Below are 15,750 nucleotides of genomic sequence, written 5' to 3'. Positions count from 1 at the left end.
TCCTTGGGCCAGGTTTCAGCTAAAACATAGAACAAACTCAGGGTTTGTTCAAACAATCCTGCTGCCAAGCAGGCATGGTTCACAGAGTACGTTGCAGTATTAAGTTGACTCCGGATAGCTGATACACAGCTTTCTGAAATGGGAAAACCCAGGATATGCACAGAACTTACTCAGAATTTTCACTTATCCTGCTTTCTGAAATAGGGCACTGGACATGACTTCAGAATTGAACCCAAAAAAACAAAATGGAACGGGATGCATAGAACTTGTACAGTGTGTGCACTTTTACAGAGAGGAGTCAAGAAATTAAATCTAAAAGGAAGACGGTTTGCAGAGATGGATAGGAACTAGTAACATCAAGTCCAGGCGTAACATTCTGAAGGACTGGGAGACATGGCCCCTCCAACTTTGGCCTGACCGTTTTTAGTGTATCCTTTTTTTGCGTGTCTGCATCTATGTGCTCGGCAGCAGCTGTGCCCCGTGTTCAAAGCAGCTAGTGCACGTAAGTAAAAAGTTTTAATTTAAAAAATATATAATAGTGGGGAGTAGGTTAATTATGCCACTACTTTGACAACCTTGACATCAGTGACATGCAGTCAGGGGAGGCAGGCATAATGGAAGAATAATATATAAGATAATTTATATTGCTATTTTCAATCTGTGGTTTGTACTAATAAACAATTTTTAATTTAGCTTAACTAATTTTGATTATTTTTTTTCTTAAAAATTGCTGAATTTTCGCAGTTTCCCACCAAAATGCTCAGAAGTGAAGCTGGTGAAGCAGCAGTGAGCTGAGCCTCACCTTGGATTGCACAACCTCTCACTAACTGCTGGCTGCCTTTCTATGGGAGCATGCTCCTCCTGTCTGTATGTCGCCAATAAAATGGTTAAAAACATTTAATATACCGATTTTCCATAATTTACCTTATGTATACAATGATCACCAACTGTGTAATGTGTTTCGTTTGCTGAGGAGCGATCATAAGATGATTAAATAAATATCCAGTCTGCCACGACAACTTCAGAGAGAACCTGGTGGCTGTTTTATTTTCTTTTTATTTCTACAGCTTAAGTGTTTCATTAGTTGAAAAATTACATATTTTCTGTAGTATATCTTCCTTTGTGCTAGATATTAAAGTTTATAGCTGTGAGAGTTGTGACTAGCTATAAAGTCAAGAGCCATATTTCATACAAAGAAATATGGCTCATGACTCTTGCATATTAATGTATATAAATAAAAAAGACATACAACATGGAATGGATTGGTTAATCAACATTTGTCTTGAAATATATTTCTTTCTTGTAAGCATGAAGTAAAACCCAAATCTTGACAGTTTTTTGAGTGTGTGTTTAGGTGCTTGTGTGCCTAAAAAGGTGTGCAATTCTTTGTTAGGCTCTCAAGTGCTGACATATTGCAGCTATTGATCTTTAGTCCTAAAATCAACACAGAAGCCTGGATACTGCTGACAGGCACGACCAGAGGAGTCTGGATATCCTGATAACATGCACACACACACACACACACACACCATCCTCATATGCACAATGTTACACAGGTCTGGAAATATCTATCAAACCATCTCTACAGGATTTAATCAGCAGAGTAGTCAAGTTCTTCAGAATCCTGCTAATGGACCTAAAAAAATTTGTTCAGTTTCATTGAAGCAGACACACATCTGCAGTCTATCACACCAAACCCTGTTAAACTATACTGAAGTTTGTGATTGACATGACAAAAAGTGTGAAAAGCTTAAAAGCTGAAACTACTTTAGCAAAAATCATTAGATGTTCCAGCTCTTTTAGGAATTTGTCCACATTGTCCTTTCGCTGCTTTATTTGATGACTCAGCATAAGACCACAAATGGCAACTAATTACTGCTTCACTGCAAGGCCAAGTTTCTCTGCAGGTTGTTTCTGACTTGAAGCTTAATTTTTAGAATTATATGCAGTCTTATAATCCTTATATACTTCCAGTAAGGCCAGAAAAGTTTAGAAACACATGAAAGAAATGGAGTTTGCACATAAAAAGTATTGGTGGAATGTCATGTTTCTGGAAGTCTGAATCTGAGCAGACTGTGCAGTGTCACAGTGTCCAGGGCAAACGAGGCTCTGAGTGAACACAGTGACCACCCCCGGCCTCCTCTCGACCCCTTTAGAAATCAACACAGTGGGTGATTGGATTTCACGCTCTTTTATCTTTTAACTAGCCTGATAACAGGAACGGAAAAAGCAATGATGAGCTTGTGTACACGTGTGTAAAAACTCTCCATGGTCACTTAGCAGAGCCCCCATTAGGCTTGGATGTCCTCCCTGGTTGCCCAGTGATAGAGTAAACAGAGCGAGTCTGACCGATCCGGCACGCAAATATTTGTTTTAGGAAGGTGATCTGGTCAGATAGAAGACACATGTCAGCTGCGGTATAAAAACAGAGGCCACTGTCACTCAGCAGCTCTCACGCAGGACCCGGACCCTCTCCTCCAGGACACTCTGCACGCAATCAAATCCAGCTCCAAGGTAGGAAAACTTTTACACCCATTGCAGTGTTTTATGCCTCCTATATCCTTATACTTTTTCTTTTCTTACTATTTCAAGTCTGGAGGTGACATGGCCACAGGAGTTATCAGGAACTTCCACATTCAGGTCCCGGCTCCTGCCTACTTCCACACTTTCTTGCACTCTCCATACAAGAAGGATGAGGGTTGTCAGATGAGGAAGAAGCCACAGGAACGAGAAGATGAAGAAGATCAAGACGAAGAGGAGGAGGAGGAAGAAGAAGAAGAAGAAGAAGAATGCTTGGATCAGTTCATTGTGAATCCTGCTCAGAATGTTCTGGATGTGACCAGTCAGTTGTTGAGGTTCGCTGACCTCATCAGTCATGACGTCCAGCGGTATTTCGGCCGTTCCTCTGCGGATCAAGAAACTTGTGACATCTATGATGACTCTGTCTCCGTGGTGAGTAGTGGCCGGCTGCGTTACTATGACGACCTGCTGAGGATCGCAGGTGTGGGGACTCCAGAGGAGCAGGTGAATGGTGTGGTGGCTCCAGATAACAACCCAAGATGCAGCGGTTTAGGGCCCCTGGCTGACCTGTTCAACCACAGAGGCCTGGGTCGACTCAGGGTCCAGCCAATGATCAACAGGCACCTCCCACTAAGTTTCTGGACTGAGCCAGTCCCTCTTTGCCCTCTGGTTGGCTTCAGCAGCACACCTAACATCACACACACTAGCAGCAGCTCACCTGGACAGACCAGCGACAGACACACACATTACAACCCGCTGATGCAGCACGGCATGACCGGCACGGAGCCAGACTTCAGTGACCTGCTGGCCTACTGGGATCCACACCCAGAGTTGACTCACACACTGATGGACGACACACACGTAGAATTAAACACACAGTAGCTGCCTGAAACCCACATGGGTTCCAGCCTCTGCAGCTGTTCAACAAACAGAAATGAACAGGAGCAAAGCAGGTTGTTTTCTTCTCTTTGTAGTCCTGTACTCTGACAAGGAAACACTTCAAGAATGTTTAGGTTGGTTGCCATAGAAACCATGCTTTAATTTTGAAGGAAAAGTTTCTTTTTCTGATTATTTCAAAAACTGATTCGCCTTCGGAGCACATTTCATACGCCAGACATTTCATTATGGATGCAAAGATATGAAAATGAGTCCTCCATATTGAAATTAATTTTATACCTTTCATTTTCAGCTAAGGTTCTTTCAGAATAGAATAGAAGATACTTTATTGATCCCAAGGGGAAATTGTTTATTTATTGACAAGGTACTCCATCTAAGGTATTAAATATTAATAATATAAATATAACCATAATGTTATAATATTATAGATCAGTGTTTCTCTACCCTGGTCCTCAGCCTCCTGCTCTGCATGTTTTAGATGAGCCTCTATTCCAGAACAGCTGATTCAAATGACTGCATGACCATCAAGTGCTGCAGAAACCTGTTAATCACCCAGAGATACAATTCAGATGGCAGAAGAGAAACATCTAAAACATGCAGGACAGGGGAGGGGGGGGAGGACCAGGGTTGAGAAACACTGTTATAGATTTTAGCTTATAAAATATACATACCTAAGAGTGATGAGACAATTCAATATGACTGAATGTAAATGAATAAATAACAAGCATGCACATGGAAACATGTTAATCTATAAATAATCTAGAAATGAGTGCAGAGTAATTTAGATTTAAGTAGCTCAGACTTGGACATTGTAAAGTCTAATGGCTAAAGGCAGAAATGATTTTCTGTGTTGCTCTGTGGTTCTCTTAGGTAAAATGAGTCTGACTGAAGGTGCTCCTGTATCCGGCCAGCATGGATTAGACTCATTGTCCAAGATGACCTGCATCTAATATACTAATATAAATGATAGCTCAAATAAACTGTGTATCCTTACATTTCATGCAACAAACCAGCATTGGTAAGCATTCGGGAGAATTGGTTTTAAGCTTCAGCTCTTCACCTTTAGAGCACAGCAGTGTTGTAGTGGTGCTAGATCAACAGTGCGGGTGCCGTATTTGCACCAGCGATAAGTGTTCTGGTGAAGCAGTTGAACTGCTGAACACCTGCTGGTTTATCCGTTAAAGGGTTACATGAGCTCAAATGGATAGACGTTCATTAAGCCTCTTTCTTATACAGAACAGTACAAAAGTCTTGACTTCTGCTGCACCTCCATTGGAGACTCTTTTACTCAATCATAGTGATCCTGATCACTTTTTCTTTACGGTTTCTACATTTTTTTCTGTTTTCCTTTGGACCTTGACTACTTGTTCACTTGTTTTTATTCCATTTCTAGAAATTTTGAGTCCATCCACACTCTGAGGTGGCTTTGTTGGTCGTTAATTTCAGCCTCTACATGTGCAAAACTGAGAGAGACATAAATCAACAAAAACCTTGAAATCCACATTAGTTCTGTGAATACTTTTGAAAAGTAATATGTGTATTGTATAGACACAGTATTCATACTGTGTCTATACAATACACATATTACACAGTATTCATACTGTGTCTATACAATACACATATTACACAGTATTCATACTGTGTCTATACAATACAGTATGAATACTGTGTCTATACAATACAGTATGAATACTGTGTCTATACAATACACATATTACACAGTATTCATACTGTGTCTATACAATACACATATTACACAGTATTCATACTGTGTCTATACAATACACATATTACACAGTATTCATACTGTGTCTATACAATACACATATTACACAGTATTCATACTGTGTCTATACAATACACATATTACACAGTATTCATACTGTGTCTATACAATACAGTATTCATACTGTGTCTATACAATACACATATTACACAGTATTCATACTGTGTCTATACAATACAGTATGAATACTGTGTCTATACAATACACATATTACACAGTATTCATACTGTGTCTATACAATACAGTATGAATACTGTGTCTATACAATACACATATTACACAGTATTCATACTGTGTCTATACAATACACATATTACACAGTATTCATACTGTGTCTATACAATACAGTATTCATACTGTGTCTATACAATACACATATTACACAGTATTCATACTGTGTCTATACAATACAGTATTCATACTGTGTCTATACAATACACATATTACTTTTCAAAAGTATTCACAGAACTAATGTGGATTTCAAGGTTTTTGTTGATTTATGTCTCTCTCAGTTTTGCACATGTAGAGGCTGAAATATCTCTAATGTCTCTGGAGCCTCATTTAGATTCAGGTTTGTGCTACATGTTAGTTTTCATCCCTCACTCTGTACTTTTCATATAGACCAAAAGGTTTAGTTATGGTCTCTTCATGTCACTCTATTGGTCAAACCTGTTGAGTTTATTAATGACCGGTCTGATGTATTTGAGGTGCCACATAAGATTCCAATAAAATATATTTAAATAAAAATTAAATATATAAAAGGGAAATCGGTGGGAATACCTTTCAGAATGTATTGTACAAAAAACTCCACCTGAATCTATAGTTCCTGCCATTTTTCTTCTGCATCCAGGTCCAACACATTGTTTAAACTCTAAACATAATAAATATATGTTAAAGAAAAAGCAAACTTTTCTCCCACCTTTATCATTGAGCCATTTTTAGGTAAATGAAATGTTGACAAGCACCAATAAAACTACTTATTGGTGCTTATAAAATATCTTCCAACGTAAATATCTGCCCAGTATTAATTAAAAACATGCCAACAAATAGGAAAAATATGACAAATGCTGACATTTAATAAATTCTGTGCTTATTACTGTTTACTTACTACTTACTACAAATCAATATCTTTACATGGTACGATGTGATTGGCTCCAACGAGTCCTGTGAAAGAACAGCCTCTGATTGGACAAGAGGGAAGACCAGTAACATTCGGACACACACACTTTTTGTTAGATAAAACAAACGTAGGATAGGTTCTCCCACACCTGAGCAGAGGTGACAGAGCAGGTCACACACACAGAGACATGAGAACACACAAGTTATGCATTGTTCTGCTGGGCCTGCTGCTGGGGTCCTTCAGCATTCAGGCCGGTGACCCTAAGGATGACCCCGACAAGGCAACAGAGGCATCATCAGCAGAGACATTAGAGGACACTTCAGAGGAGACGGACAAGAAGCCAAAGGAGGAGAAGACAACAAACATAGAAAAAGAAAAAGACATTTTGGTTCTACACATCAACAACTTTGACAGAGCTCTCAGCGAAAATGAGTTTTTACTGGTTGAGTTTTGTAAGTAAAAATATATTGTTAATATTCTTATTATTAAACATAAGTTTAAACAGGCAGGTTGTGCAAGATGTGGTGTTTTACAGAAAGTTGGTTGAACATATGTTACATGTGCTGCTTTTTAATACAAAAACATTATTTTAAAGAAATATTGATCTAAAATTAAAAACAATGAATGGCTTCTAAATGTCAAAAGGATACCTAAATATAAAGCATGACCATTTCTTAAAAGAACTGAAATATTTCTGCTAATGAAAGAAATAAAGTTGAAATAACCATAAAATATCACTCTAGAGCTGCAGGATTACATTATTTTATCACACACCAATCAAGGATTTCCTCTGGTATTTTCTATCCATAACCCTGAGGTACAATGAAACAAATGGAGAAATGTCCCCACACATGTCCTGTCAAGTCCAGCTGTTGTCCTGCTGAAAAGCTCCCACACATGAGCTCAGCAGGACAACAGCAGAGGGAAAAAAGGAGTAGAGAGGATAAGGTTAAGGCCAACCACTGCTTCTGCTATCAGCAGCTTATTTCCCTGGGAATTGAGGGAACAGTAGCAACAGGACAGATAATGCTTCCAGTCAATGTTCCAGTGAATGGCAGGCAGAGAAGCCAAAAATTGTACTCAAGTAAGAGTAGTACTACTTCAACATATTTCTACTGAAGCAAAAGTAAAAAGTAGCCATCCAGTAAGAGTAAAAAAGTATTTGGTAAATAGTCTACTCAATTACCGAGTAACTGGAAAAAATTATCAATCCTTTAATATTTAAAAATTACATTATCAGGCGGAAAAAAAGATAAAGTCAAGCAGAAGTTTTGATATTTTAAAGACAATAATTAATATAACTAACAAAAAATAAAATCAGGCAAAAGAAAAATTTTCCAAATCAGCTCCCGGCCAATAAAAAACTTATGAAACTTTACCAAAAACTGCAAGTATGTGTCTGGTGAATTTTTGGTTAAAAAAATGTTTGTTCTTCATTCAATGGGTAGAGAGTCCAGAAATTTTACTCAAGCAAGAGTAGCGGTACTTCATAATAAAACTACACAGGTGAAATTAAAAAGTAGAGCATAGTAAAAATACTTCTTAAAAGTTTTTTTTTATTTTTGTTTTTTTAAAGTTGCTCAAGTAAATGTAGTTGAGTAAATATAACTACTTACTGCTAAACTCTGCTTGACAGTGTGCAATTGTGCTTCAAATACGTGTGTGTGTTTGTCTAAAGATGCTCCCTGGTGTGGCCACTGCAAAGAGTTTGAACCGATTTACGCCGAGGTCGCAGAGAAACTGAAGGAGGAGGAAGCAGGGATTCGACTGGCTAAGGTGGATGCCATTGAGGAGAAGGAGCTGGCTGATGAGTTTGAGGTCGGAAGCTTTCCCACTCTGAAGGTGTTCATCAACGGGGACCGCAAGCAGCCATTGGACTACACTGGTAGAGATGCAGACATCTATCTTCAGGGGCAGATCTAGAAAAATATCGATGGGGTGGCAAGAGGGGGGCAGGGATTTTTTCAGGGGTGGCAGCATATGTATACAGTATGTATATGTGTGTGTGTGTCATTCTCACTTTTAGCTTACATAGACCTAACATTAGACTTAATTTACTTGTTGCAAAATATTGTTTTTAACTTGCATTTTTTCAAAATGAGCTTCATGTAGCACTGAGGATTAAATACAATTTCTTTTAGTTAATTATTTTTAGGTCTTTCATACGTAAAAATAATTTTACGTATGAAAGACCTACAAGTAATACATATCAATACAGTAATTGATATGTATTTTGTATTGGACAGCATCTATTAGTCGCTATGTGATTCATTGAGTTATGTCCAGAAAACCATTTTACCCCAATGCTGGACGAGCAGAAATCTGTCACAAAAATATTAGTAGCGCCATCATTTGTTATCAGATATATTAAATACGACTTAAAATAAAGAGGAGAAAACTGGTGTTTGCTAAATTCTCCGTGATATAAATCTATAAACAGTTTTGTTTCTGTTAGTTCTGTCAAGATCCAAGAAGGGGCAAATTTCCCTTATATTGGTCAATCGTTTTATTTTAAATATGCTGTAGGAGCTGTAGTTTGATGACTGTTATAAATATCACCACGTTTTACAAACAGAGGGGATTAGTTCAGTTTTTGTCGCTTGTTTAACTTTTAGGAACTGCAGCGGCTGCAGTTCACCGCAATAAAGCTGATAAACATATTAACATAGGCTATTCAGCCCATTAATCCAGATTCCTTCACAGGCCAACTGAAATTAACGTAAGTACATTTTTCTCGTAGTGGCAAAAACCACTGACTGTGGCCCCAATAACTTATAATAAATTAAATTAAGCAACTTCACTTAAATTACCAGCACTTCACCTGCTGGGATATGAATGCACAGCTTCATAAATCCCTCCTGATCGGCACCTGCAGAGAAATCTGCCCTAGTCAGTGGCGGAACAAGTCGGGATCGGGCCGGGGGGCCGGGATAATGACCGGGCCCTTTATACCCAAAATAACAAAGCTCACAAAACATAATGTTATGAACCACTAATAAAAGCCACTCATATTTGTTGTAAAAATACTCAAATCTACCAAGTTTACAATCCGTTCCTAAGTATTTGACTGATGATGACCTTGTGGATGGTTGGTGACGTGTTTTACCCAGAATACACTTGGAGACAATATCGGCGATCAACTTGTAAATTTGTATGTCATAAAGTTAAATATAAGAATGAAAATAAAGCCAGTCATGTAGCACAATGTTTTATTCAATATTTTACACCCACTATGTCACTAAAATCAGTCGGCTTTGCAAAGTCTTTAGCAACCACGAGTCAACAATGACTGGGGCAGCCTACTATACAGTGGGGAGAACAAGTATTTGATGCACTGTTGATTTTTCAGGTTTTCCCACTTGCAAAGCTTGTAGAAGACTGTAATTTTTATCATAGGTACTCTTCAACTGTGAGTGATGGAATCTAAAACAAAAATCCAGAAAAATACAATGTATGATTTTTAAATAATTAATTTCCATTTTATTGTGTGAAATAAGTTTTTGATCATCTATCAACCAGTAAGAATTTTGGCTCTCACAGACATGTTAGTTCTTCTTTAAGAAGCCCTCCTGTTCTCCACTCATTACCTGTATTAACTGCACCTGTTTGAACTCATTACCTGTATCAAAGACACCTGTCCACACACTCAATCAATCAGCTGGGACCACAGTCTCAAAGAAAACTATCAGTAACTCTCTACGCCGTCAAGGATTACAATCCTGCAGTGCTCGCAAGGTGCCCTTCCTCAAGTCAACGCATGTCAAAGCCCGTCTGATGTTTTCAAATGACCATCTGAATGATCCAGAGGAGGAATGGGAGAAGGTCATGTGGTCTGATGAGACAAAAATAGAACTTTTTGGTTTAAACTCCACTCGTCATGTTTGGAGGAAGAAGAATGATGAGTACAACCCCAAGAACACCATCCCAACCGTGAAGCATGGCGGTGGAAACATCATGCTTTGGGGATGCTTTTCTGCAAAGGGGACGGGACGACTGCACCATATTGTGGGAAGGATGGATGGGGCCATGTATCGTGAGATTTTGGCCAACAACCTCCTTCCCTCAGTAAGAGCACTGAAGATGAGTCGTGGCTGGGTCTTCCAGCATGATAACGACCCAAAACACACAGCCAGGGCAACTAAAGAGTGGCTCCATAGGAAACATCTTAAGGTCCTGGAGTGGCCTAGCCAGTCTCCAGACCTGAATCCAATAGAAAATCTTTGGAGGGAGCTTAAAGTCCGTGTGGCCCAGCGACAGCCCCGGAAACTGAAGGCTCTGGAGGAGATCTGTATGGAGGAGTGGGCCAAAATCCCTGCTGCAGTGTGTGCAAACCTGGTCAAGAGCTACAGGAAACGTCTCATCTCTGTAATTGCAAACAAAGGTTTCTGTACCAAATATTAAGTTTCTTTTTTCTGGTGTATCAAATACTTATTTCACACAATAAAATGGAAATTAATTATTTAAAAATCATACATTGTATTTTTCTGGATTTTTGTTTTAGATTCCATCACTCACAGTTGAAGAGTACCTATGATAGAAATTACAGTCACTTAAGCTTTGCAAGTGGGAAAACCTGAAAAATCAACAGTTTATCAAATATTTGTTCTCCCCACTGTATAAGCTGGGGGATCACCTTTTATAATCTACATACACCATACTGAACAGGGGGAGAGCCCACCTTCTTCAGGCATGATACAGACTGGAATCTCTGAAGTCATATTCCGCCTCCCGCCCCTGTAGCTCCGCCCCTGTAGCTCCGCCCCTGGCGCTAGTTTATCAGTCAGTAGGATCCGTCTGATCCAAACTGATCAATTTTCGCTCTGCGGAAATTAGGGTAAAAGTACCCTATGCGGTCCGGGTGTGCGCTTTTACTCGGATCTTTTATGTGTGATTTCGCTTCTCCGAAACGGACAGATGTAACGTCTGCCGCGTTCCTCCAGAATGCCGCTCCTCATTCTGCCCTGCGGGAGGGTAACGTCTTCCAGCTCCATTTGTCAAAACCGCAGGATGAGTTAAGTTAAATTCTACGCAGCGGCAGAGCAATGCGCATGTTACGGTCTGATTAACTTATGCACCTTTATTTATTTCCTCAAGATAAACTGCCGGATAATCTGTGTCGATTATAAACACAACATTGTACTCTCTTTAGTTTTCTCTGGTCTGTAATGGAGACTTGAATTAAAGGCATCATTTCAACCAAAGGTTTGCAGTGAGCTTCTGAACCAGACTCTCCAAAGCGTCCGGTCCGTAACTCTTCAACACTCTGTCAGCTCCGGTCAGAAAGACACATTTAGTTCAGAGTCCGCGAGATGATACTCAGGATTTTTTTTATCAATTGATTTTAGTTGCATCTGCGATGAACTCTGCGTAAAGTCTATAATGTCTGCCCGTGTGCATCAGTCAGAAGTAGGCGTAACTTCCTGAAGGACTGGTGTGGAGATGTCCCCACCAAGTCTGGCATGAAGATGTAGTCCCCACCAATATTTCATACAATATGGACACAATACCTTCTTCCTTTATATCAGCGGTGTCCAAAGTGGGTCCTCGAGGGCCGGCATCCTACATGTTTTAGTTCTCTCCCTGGTTTAACACACCTGGATCAAATGATGGCTCATTAGAAGGCCTAAGAGGAACATAGACCTGCTGAAAAGGTTGTTACTGCCACCAGGGAGAGAAGTAAAACGTGCAGAACGCCGGCCCTCAAGGACCGACTTTGGACACCCCTGCTTTATATGTTTATTTGTGTTTCAGTTCAGTTAGTACAAAAATAAGGCGACCCAAACATCTACTTTGTGACAGATTATCAGTGAACCAGGTGTTAACATTAGCTAATCAGCCACCGCAAGCATTCAGATGATCACTTCTTATCCATCCATCCATTTCTGAACACCATTGTCCCTAATGGAGTCGGGAGGGTTGCTGGTGCCTCTCCAGCTAACGTTCTGGGCGAGAGGCAGGGTCACCCTGGACAGGTCACCAATCTGTCGCAGGGCAACACAGAGACAGACAGGACAAACAACCATGCACACACAGGGACAATTTAGAGAGACCAATTAGCCTGACAGTCATGTTTTTGAACTGTGGGAAGAAGCCGGAGTATCTGGAGAAAACCCACCATGCACAGAGAGAACATGCAAACTCCATGCAGAAAGACCCCGGGCTGGGATAGAACCCAGAACCTGCAAGGCAACAGCTCTACCAACTGCTCCACTGTGCAGCTGATCACTTCTTAACGATTGCAAAATAAACATCAACCCTGAAAATTAAAAAAAGATGAATCTGTAGTGGACTGAATGGTATTTATTTTGGTTTTGGTATTTATGGGAATTTTTTTAGTGTGTTTTTTTTTATGTGAATTGCTAATACACTTGAAGTAGTCTTCCAGCTTGTGGAGCTGTTTGTCTGACGGTTGCCATTGCAACAGGTCTGTGTGTGACTTTAAGATGACAGAATGGGAAAGAAAAGAATACCACTGGTTTTAGTTGTTCTCTTCCTGACAACAAATGATGCAGTGGTGCAAATGTGGCAATATTCAAAGCAATCATCAGATAAAATATTTTATAAAGCATATGATTCAAAGTTTATTACATTTTAAACCATGGCTCATACAGCAGCAATTAGGTAAAACTAAATCATTGGCCATTATAAAAGAGAAATTCACTTAGTCCTCTATTGCATCTTAACAGAACTGACAGAAACTAAGTTATTTCTACATATTTACATCCAGAGAGAATACAAAGTTTACATATCCAAACATCGGCACTCCTTGCAGCTTTAATTTTGGACCTGAATTAAAACAGAAAATTTCCCCATCTCACATCTCATCCTTTAAAATGAGAATAACAAACCTAGAACTCAAAATTGACAAATACTGTAAACATTTCTGACATTTAAATATAAATCAGTGACCAACATAGCCACCCTTCTTTTCAGTAACATTTATAAGCCTTCCATTCTGTCAGTTTCTTGATCTGTTGACAATCAACTTTTTATGCAGCAACCACAGCCTCCCAGATCCTGTTCAGAGATGTGTTCTGTTTTCCTCACCATAAATCTCCCATTTAAGAAGGGCCCACAAGTTCTCAATGGGGCTTGGGTCTGGTGAGGAAGGGAGCCACTTCATTATTCTTTCATCTTTAAGGCCTTTACTGGCTGGACACATCTGTGTCCAGATGTGGTCTGTCAAGAGTCACTCTCATCTCATCAGATCATAAAACCTTTGAGAAATCTGTCTTCAGATCTGTCTTGGCCCAGTCTTGACGTTTCAACTTATGTATCTTGTTCACTGGTGGTCAGGTTTCAGCCTTCTTTACCATGGCCATGTCTCTGAGCTCTGGGTACTCCAGGTAGGTTGCAGTTCTGGAATATGACAGCACTGGAAGATAATGGGTTCCTGGTAGCTTCATATTTGATTCAAATCTTTGGTAGTTAATTTATATCTTTTTTTTCTCAACATGTTTCTTGCAACCCTGTTGACTATTTGCAGCAAAACGTTTGATGGTTCTGTGTCAGAGAATCTGTGATCACACCCAACATCCCCAATATCTTAGCAATGGAGTGCTGCGTCCATCTGAAAGACTTTTTACAATTTTGGATTTTTCAGAGTCACTTAAATCTTTTTTCTGGCCAATTTTGCCTGAGGAGAAGAAGCTGCCTAACAATTCTGCACACCTTGATATAGAGTGTTGATAATCTTAGGCCCCATGCTCCCTCATTAAATAAATGCATATCAGCCAATATGTATTTGTATTTGTATATTTATCAGAAAAAAAATTCAAGTTTATACAGCTTGGAGTTGGAAAATACAAATAAAAATGATTATATAGTCAAAACTAAAACTTGCCTAATAATTGTGCTCACAGTCTTAAGAGCTGTTTAAGACCCCACACCATCTAGTCTTACATGTTTCTCTGTTGCAGTAGATATGGTTGAAAAGGCTGAATTACGTCGATAGTAAATTATTCAAGTTCTACAGTTGCATGTGTGTGATTTCAAAGTGACCCATGTGTTGAATATCGTAAGTTTGTAGTAAAAACATGCAGCTGAAAATGGAATACTGGGCCATGTTTTTTATAAAACAAAACAAAAAAAAAAACACTTTTACTATTTATCTCATGCTTGTATCCGTTTTCCAGGTAAAAGATCAGTGGTGGGAATAATTCAATGGATGAAGCGTCGCGCCGGTCCCGGGACTTCAAATCTTGACTCTGTGGACTCTGCAGCCAAGTTCATCGGCACCCACAATATCTCTGTTGTAGGATTCTTCAATGTAGGTTTCATAAGGCATACTCAGCAATGCCTCTATGTCTCATGATAAAGTCCATGTTTAAAACATCCATGTTGTTTCCTCTTACTTTTTTCCAGAGTTTGGAAAGTGAGTCTGCCAAGGTGTTCAAGGAGGTCGCTTTTGATTTGACTGATGTTGAGTTTGGAGTTACTGCAACTCCTAAAGTGTTTCAGAAATATGAAGTGAAATCAGTCTCAGTGGTTCTATTCAAAAAGGTATGGAAGATACAGACTCAACTGCCATCCATTGCTTTGTAAATGTATTGGTGTTAAAAATTTAAAATATCTCTGCAATAATGTTTTTATGTTGAATTATCAATCAGCGTAGATTCCAGATTGTCCGTCTATAGTTCATTGGTAAGCTGCCGAGAAAACAGTGAAAAATTTGTTTTTTTTAAGATTTATTTTTCAGTCAAAAACAGATCATCTTCTAACTAAAGAGATCAAACTTTAAACTTACCATAAAAACTGTCATTAAATTTAGGCACATTAACACACAAAAACTAGTCAAAAAATATATGTAAAAATAAAAATAACAAACCAAAGCTTAGCTGAGAAAGCAACTGAAAGTTTCTGAAAAGTGATTACATTACATACTGAAAGTCAAAACGCAAAACACAATCATAACTCCACACAAAACTTTTGGCTGCAAAGTCTTCAACACTATGTTCATGAGGTAAAGATTTACAGTGCAAGGTGATCAGGGTGGCCAGATCACCTCCTGGCCACCGAGAGGAGGACAGGAGGCCTGGGATGTAAACCCCAGGCTACGTCTTTTAGACGTGACCTGGGGTTCATGGTGAGATCCTATGAACTGACATATAACACAGGGAGTTAAAAGCTCTCAGTGATGAGCCCTGTCTGCCTTTAAATTAGACACAGTAGTAAATGCAATTTTAAAATATAAAATTCCTCAACACTGTAAAAACACAAAATCAAAAAATCCGTTTTGGTCTAGTCCAGTATTTCTCAACCTTTTTGGGCCAGCGCCCCCTTAGCCTTCATCCAGGTCCCTCAGCGCCCCCCACCAATGAATTTGTAGGCTACTTTGCACTGACTATTATTTTATTATTAATATTACTATCACTATTGTAGATGTTTTGATTTTTATACTTGTTTCTGTATTTATCATCAAAAATAA

At 39.1% G+C, this 15,750-nt stretch overlaps 2 protein-coding genes across 5 annotated transcripts in view; both read left to right on the top strand.

Moving 5' to 3' along the window:
* Positions 1-1,412: 1,412 nt before the first annotated feature.
* Positions 1,413-4,905, top strand: percc1 (proline and glutamate rich with coiled coil 1). Its single transcript, XM_008405803.3, has 2 exons — positions 1,413-2,514; positions 2,593-4,905. The coding sequence occupies exon 2, from the start codon at positions 2,605-2,607 to the stop codon at positions 3,400-3,402; it is 798 nt and encodes a 265-aa protein (XP_008404025.1). The 5' UTR covers positions 1,413-2,514; positions 2,593-2,604; the 3' UTR covers positions 3,403-4,905.
* Positions 4,906-6,391: 1,486 nt separating this feature from the next.
* pdia2 (protein disulfide isomerase family A, member 2) overlaps positions 6,392-15,750 on the top strand; it is a 30,621-nt gene continuing 21,262 nt past the window's right edge. For all 4 annotated transcript variants that reach the window (XM_008405823.3, XM_008405815.3, XM_081604785.1 and 1 more), the window contains exons 1-4: positions 6,392-6,775; positions 8,002-8,208; positions 14,459-14,592; positions 14,688-14,825. In XM_008405823.3, the coding sequence (XP_008404045.2) occupies positions 6,511-6,775; positions 8,002-8,208; positions 14,459-14,592; positions 14,688-14,825 (744 nt within the window). In that variant the 5' untranslated portion in view covers positions 6,392-6,510. The remainder of the gene's footprint in view (positions 6,776-8,001; positions 8,209-14,458; positions 14,593-14,687; positions 14,826-15,750) is intronic.

Source organism: Poecilia reticulata, chromosome 1 (assembly GCF_904066995.2).
Source record: "Poecilia reticulata chromosome 1, P_reticulata-male-v2, whole genome shotgun sequence".
Taxonomy (NCBI): Eukaryota; Metazoa; Chordata; class Actinopteri; order Cyprinodontiformes; family Poeciliidae; genus Poecilia; species Poecilia reticulata.
The sequence above is the reverse complement of the archived record's forward strand: the minus strand, read 5'-3'. Positions and strand labels throughout refer to the sequence as shown.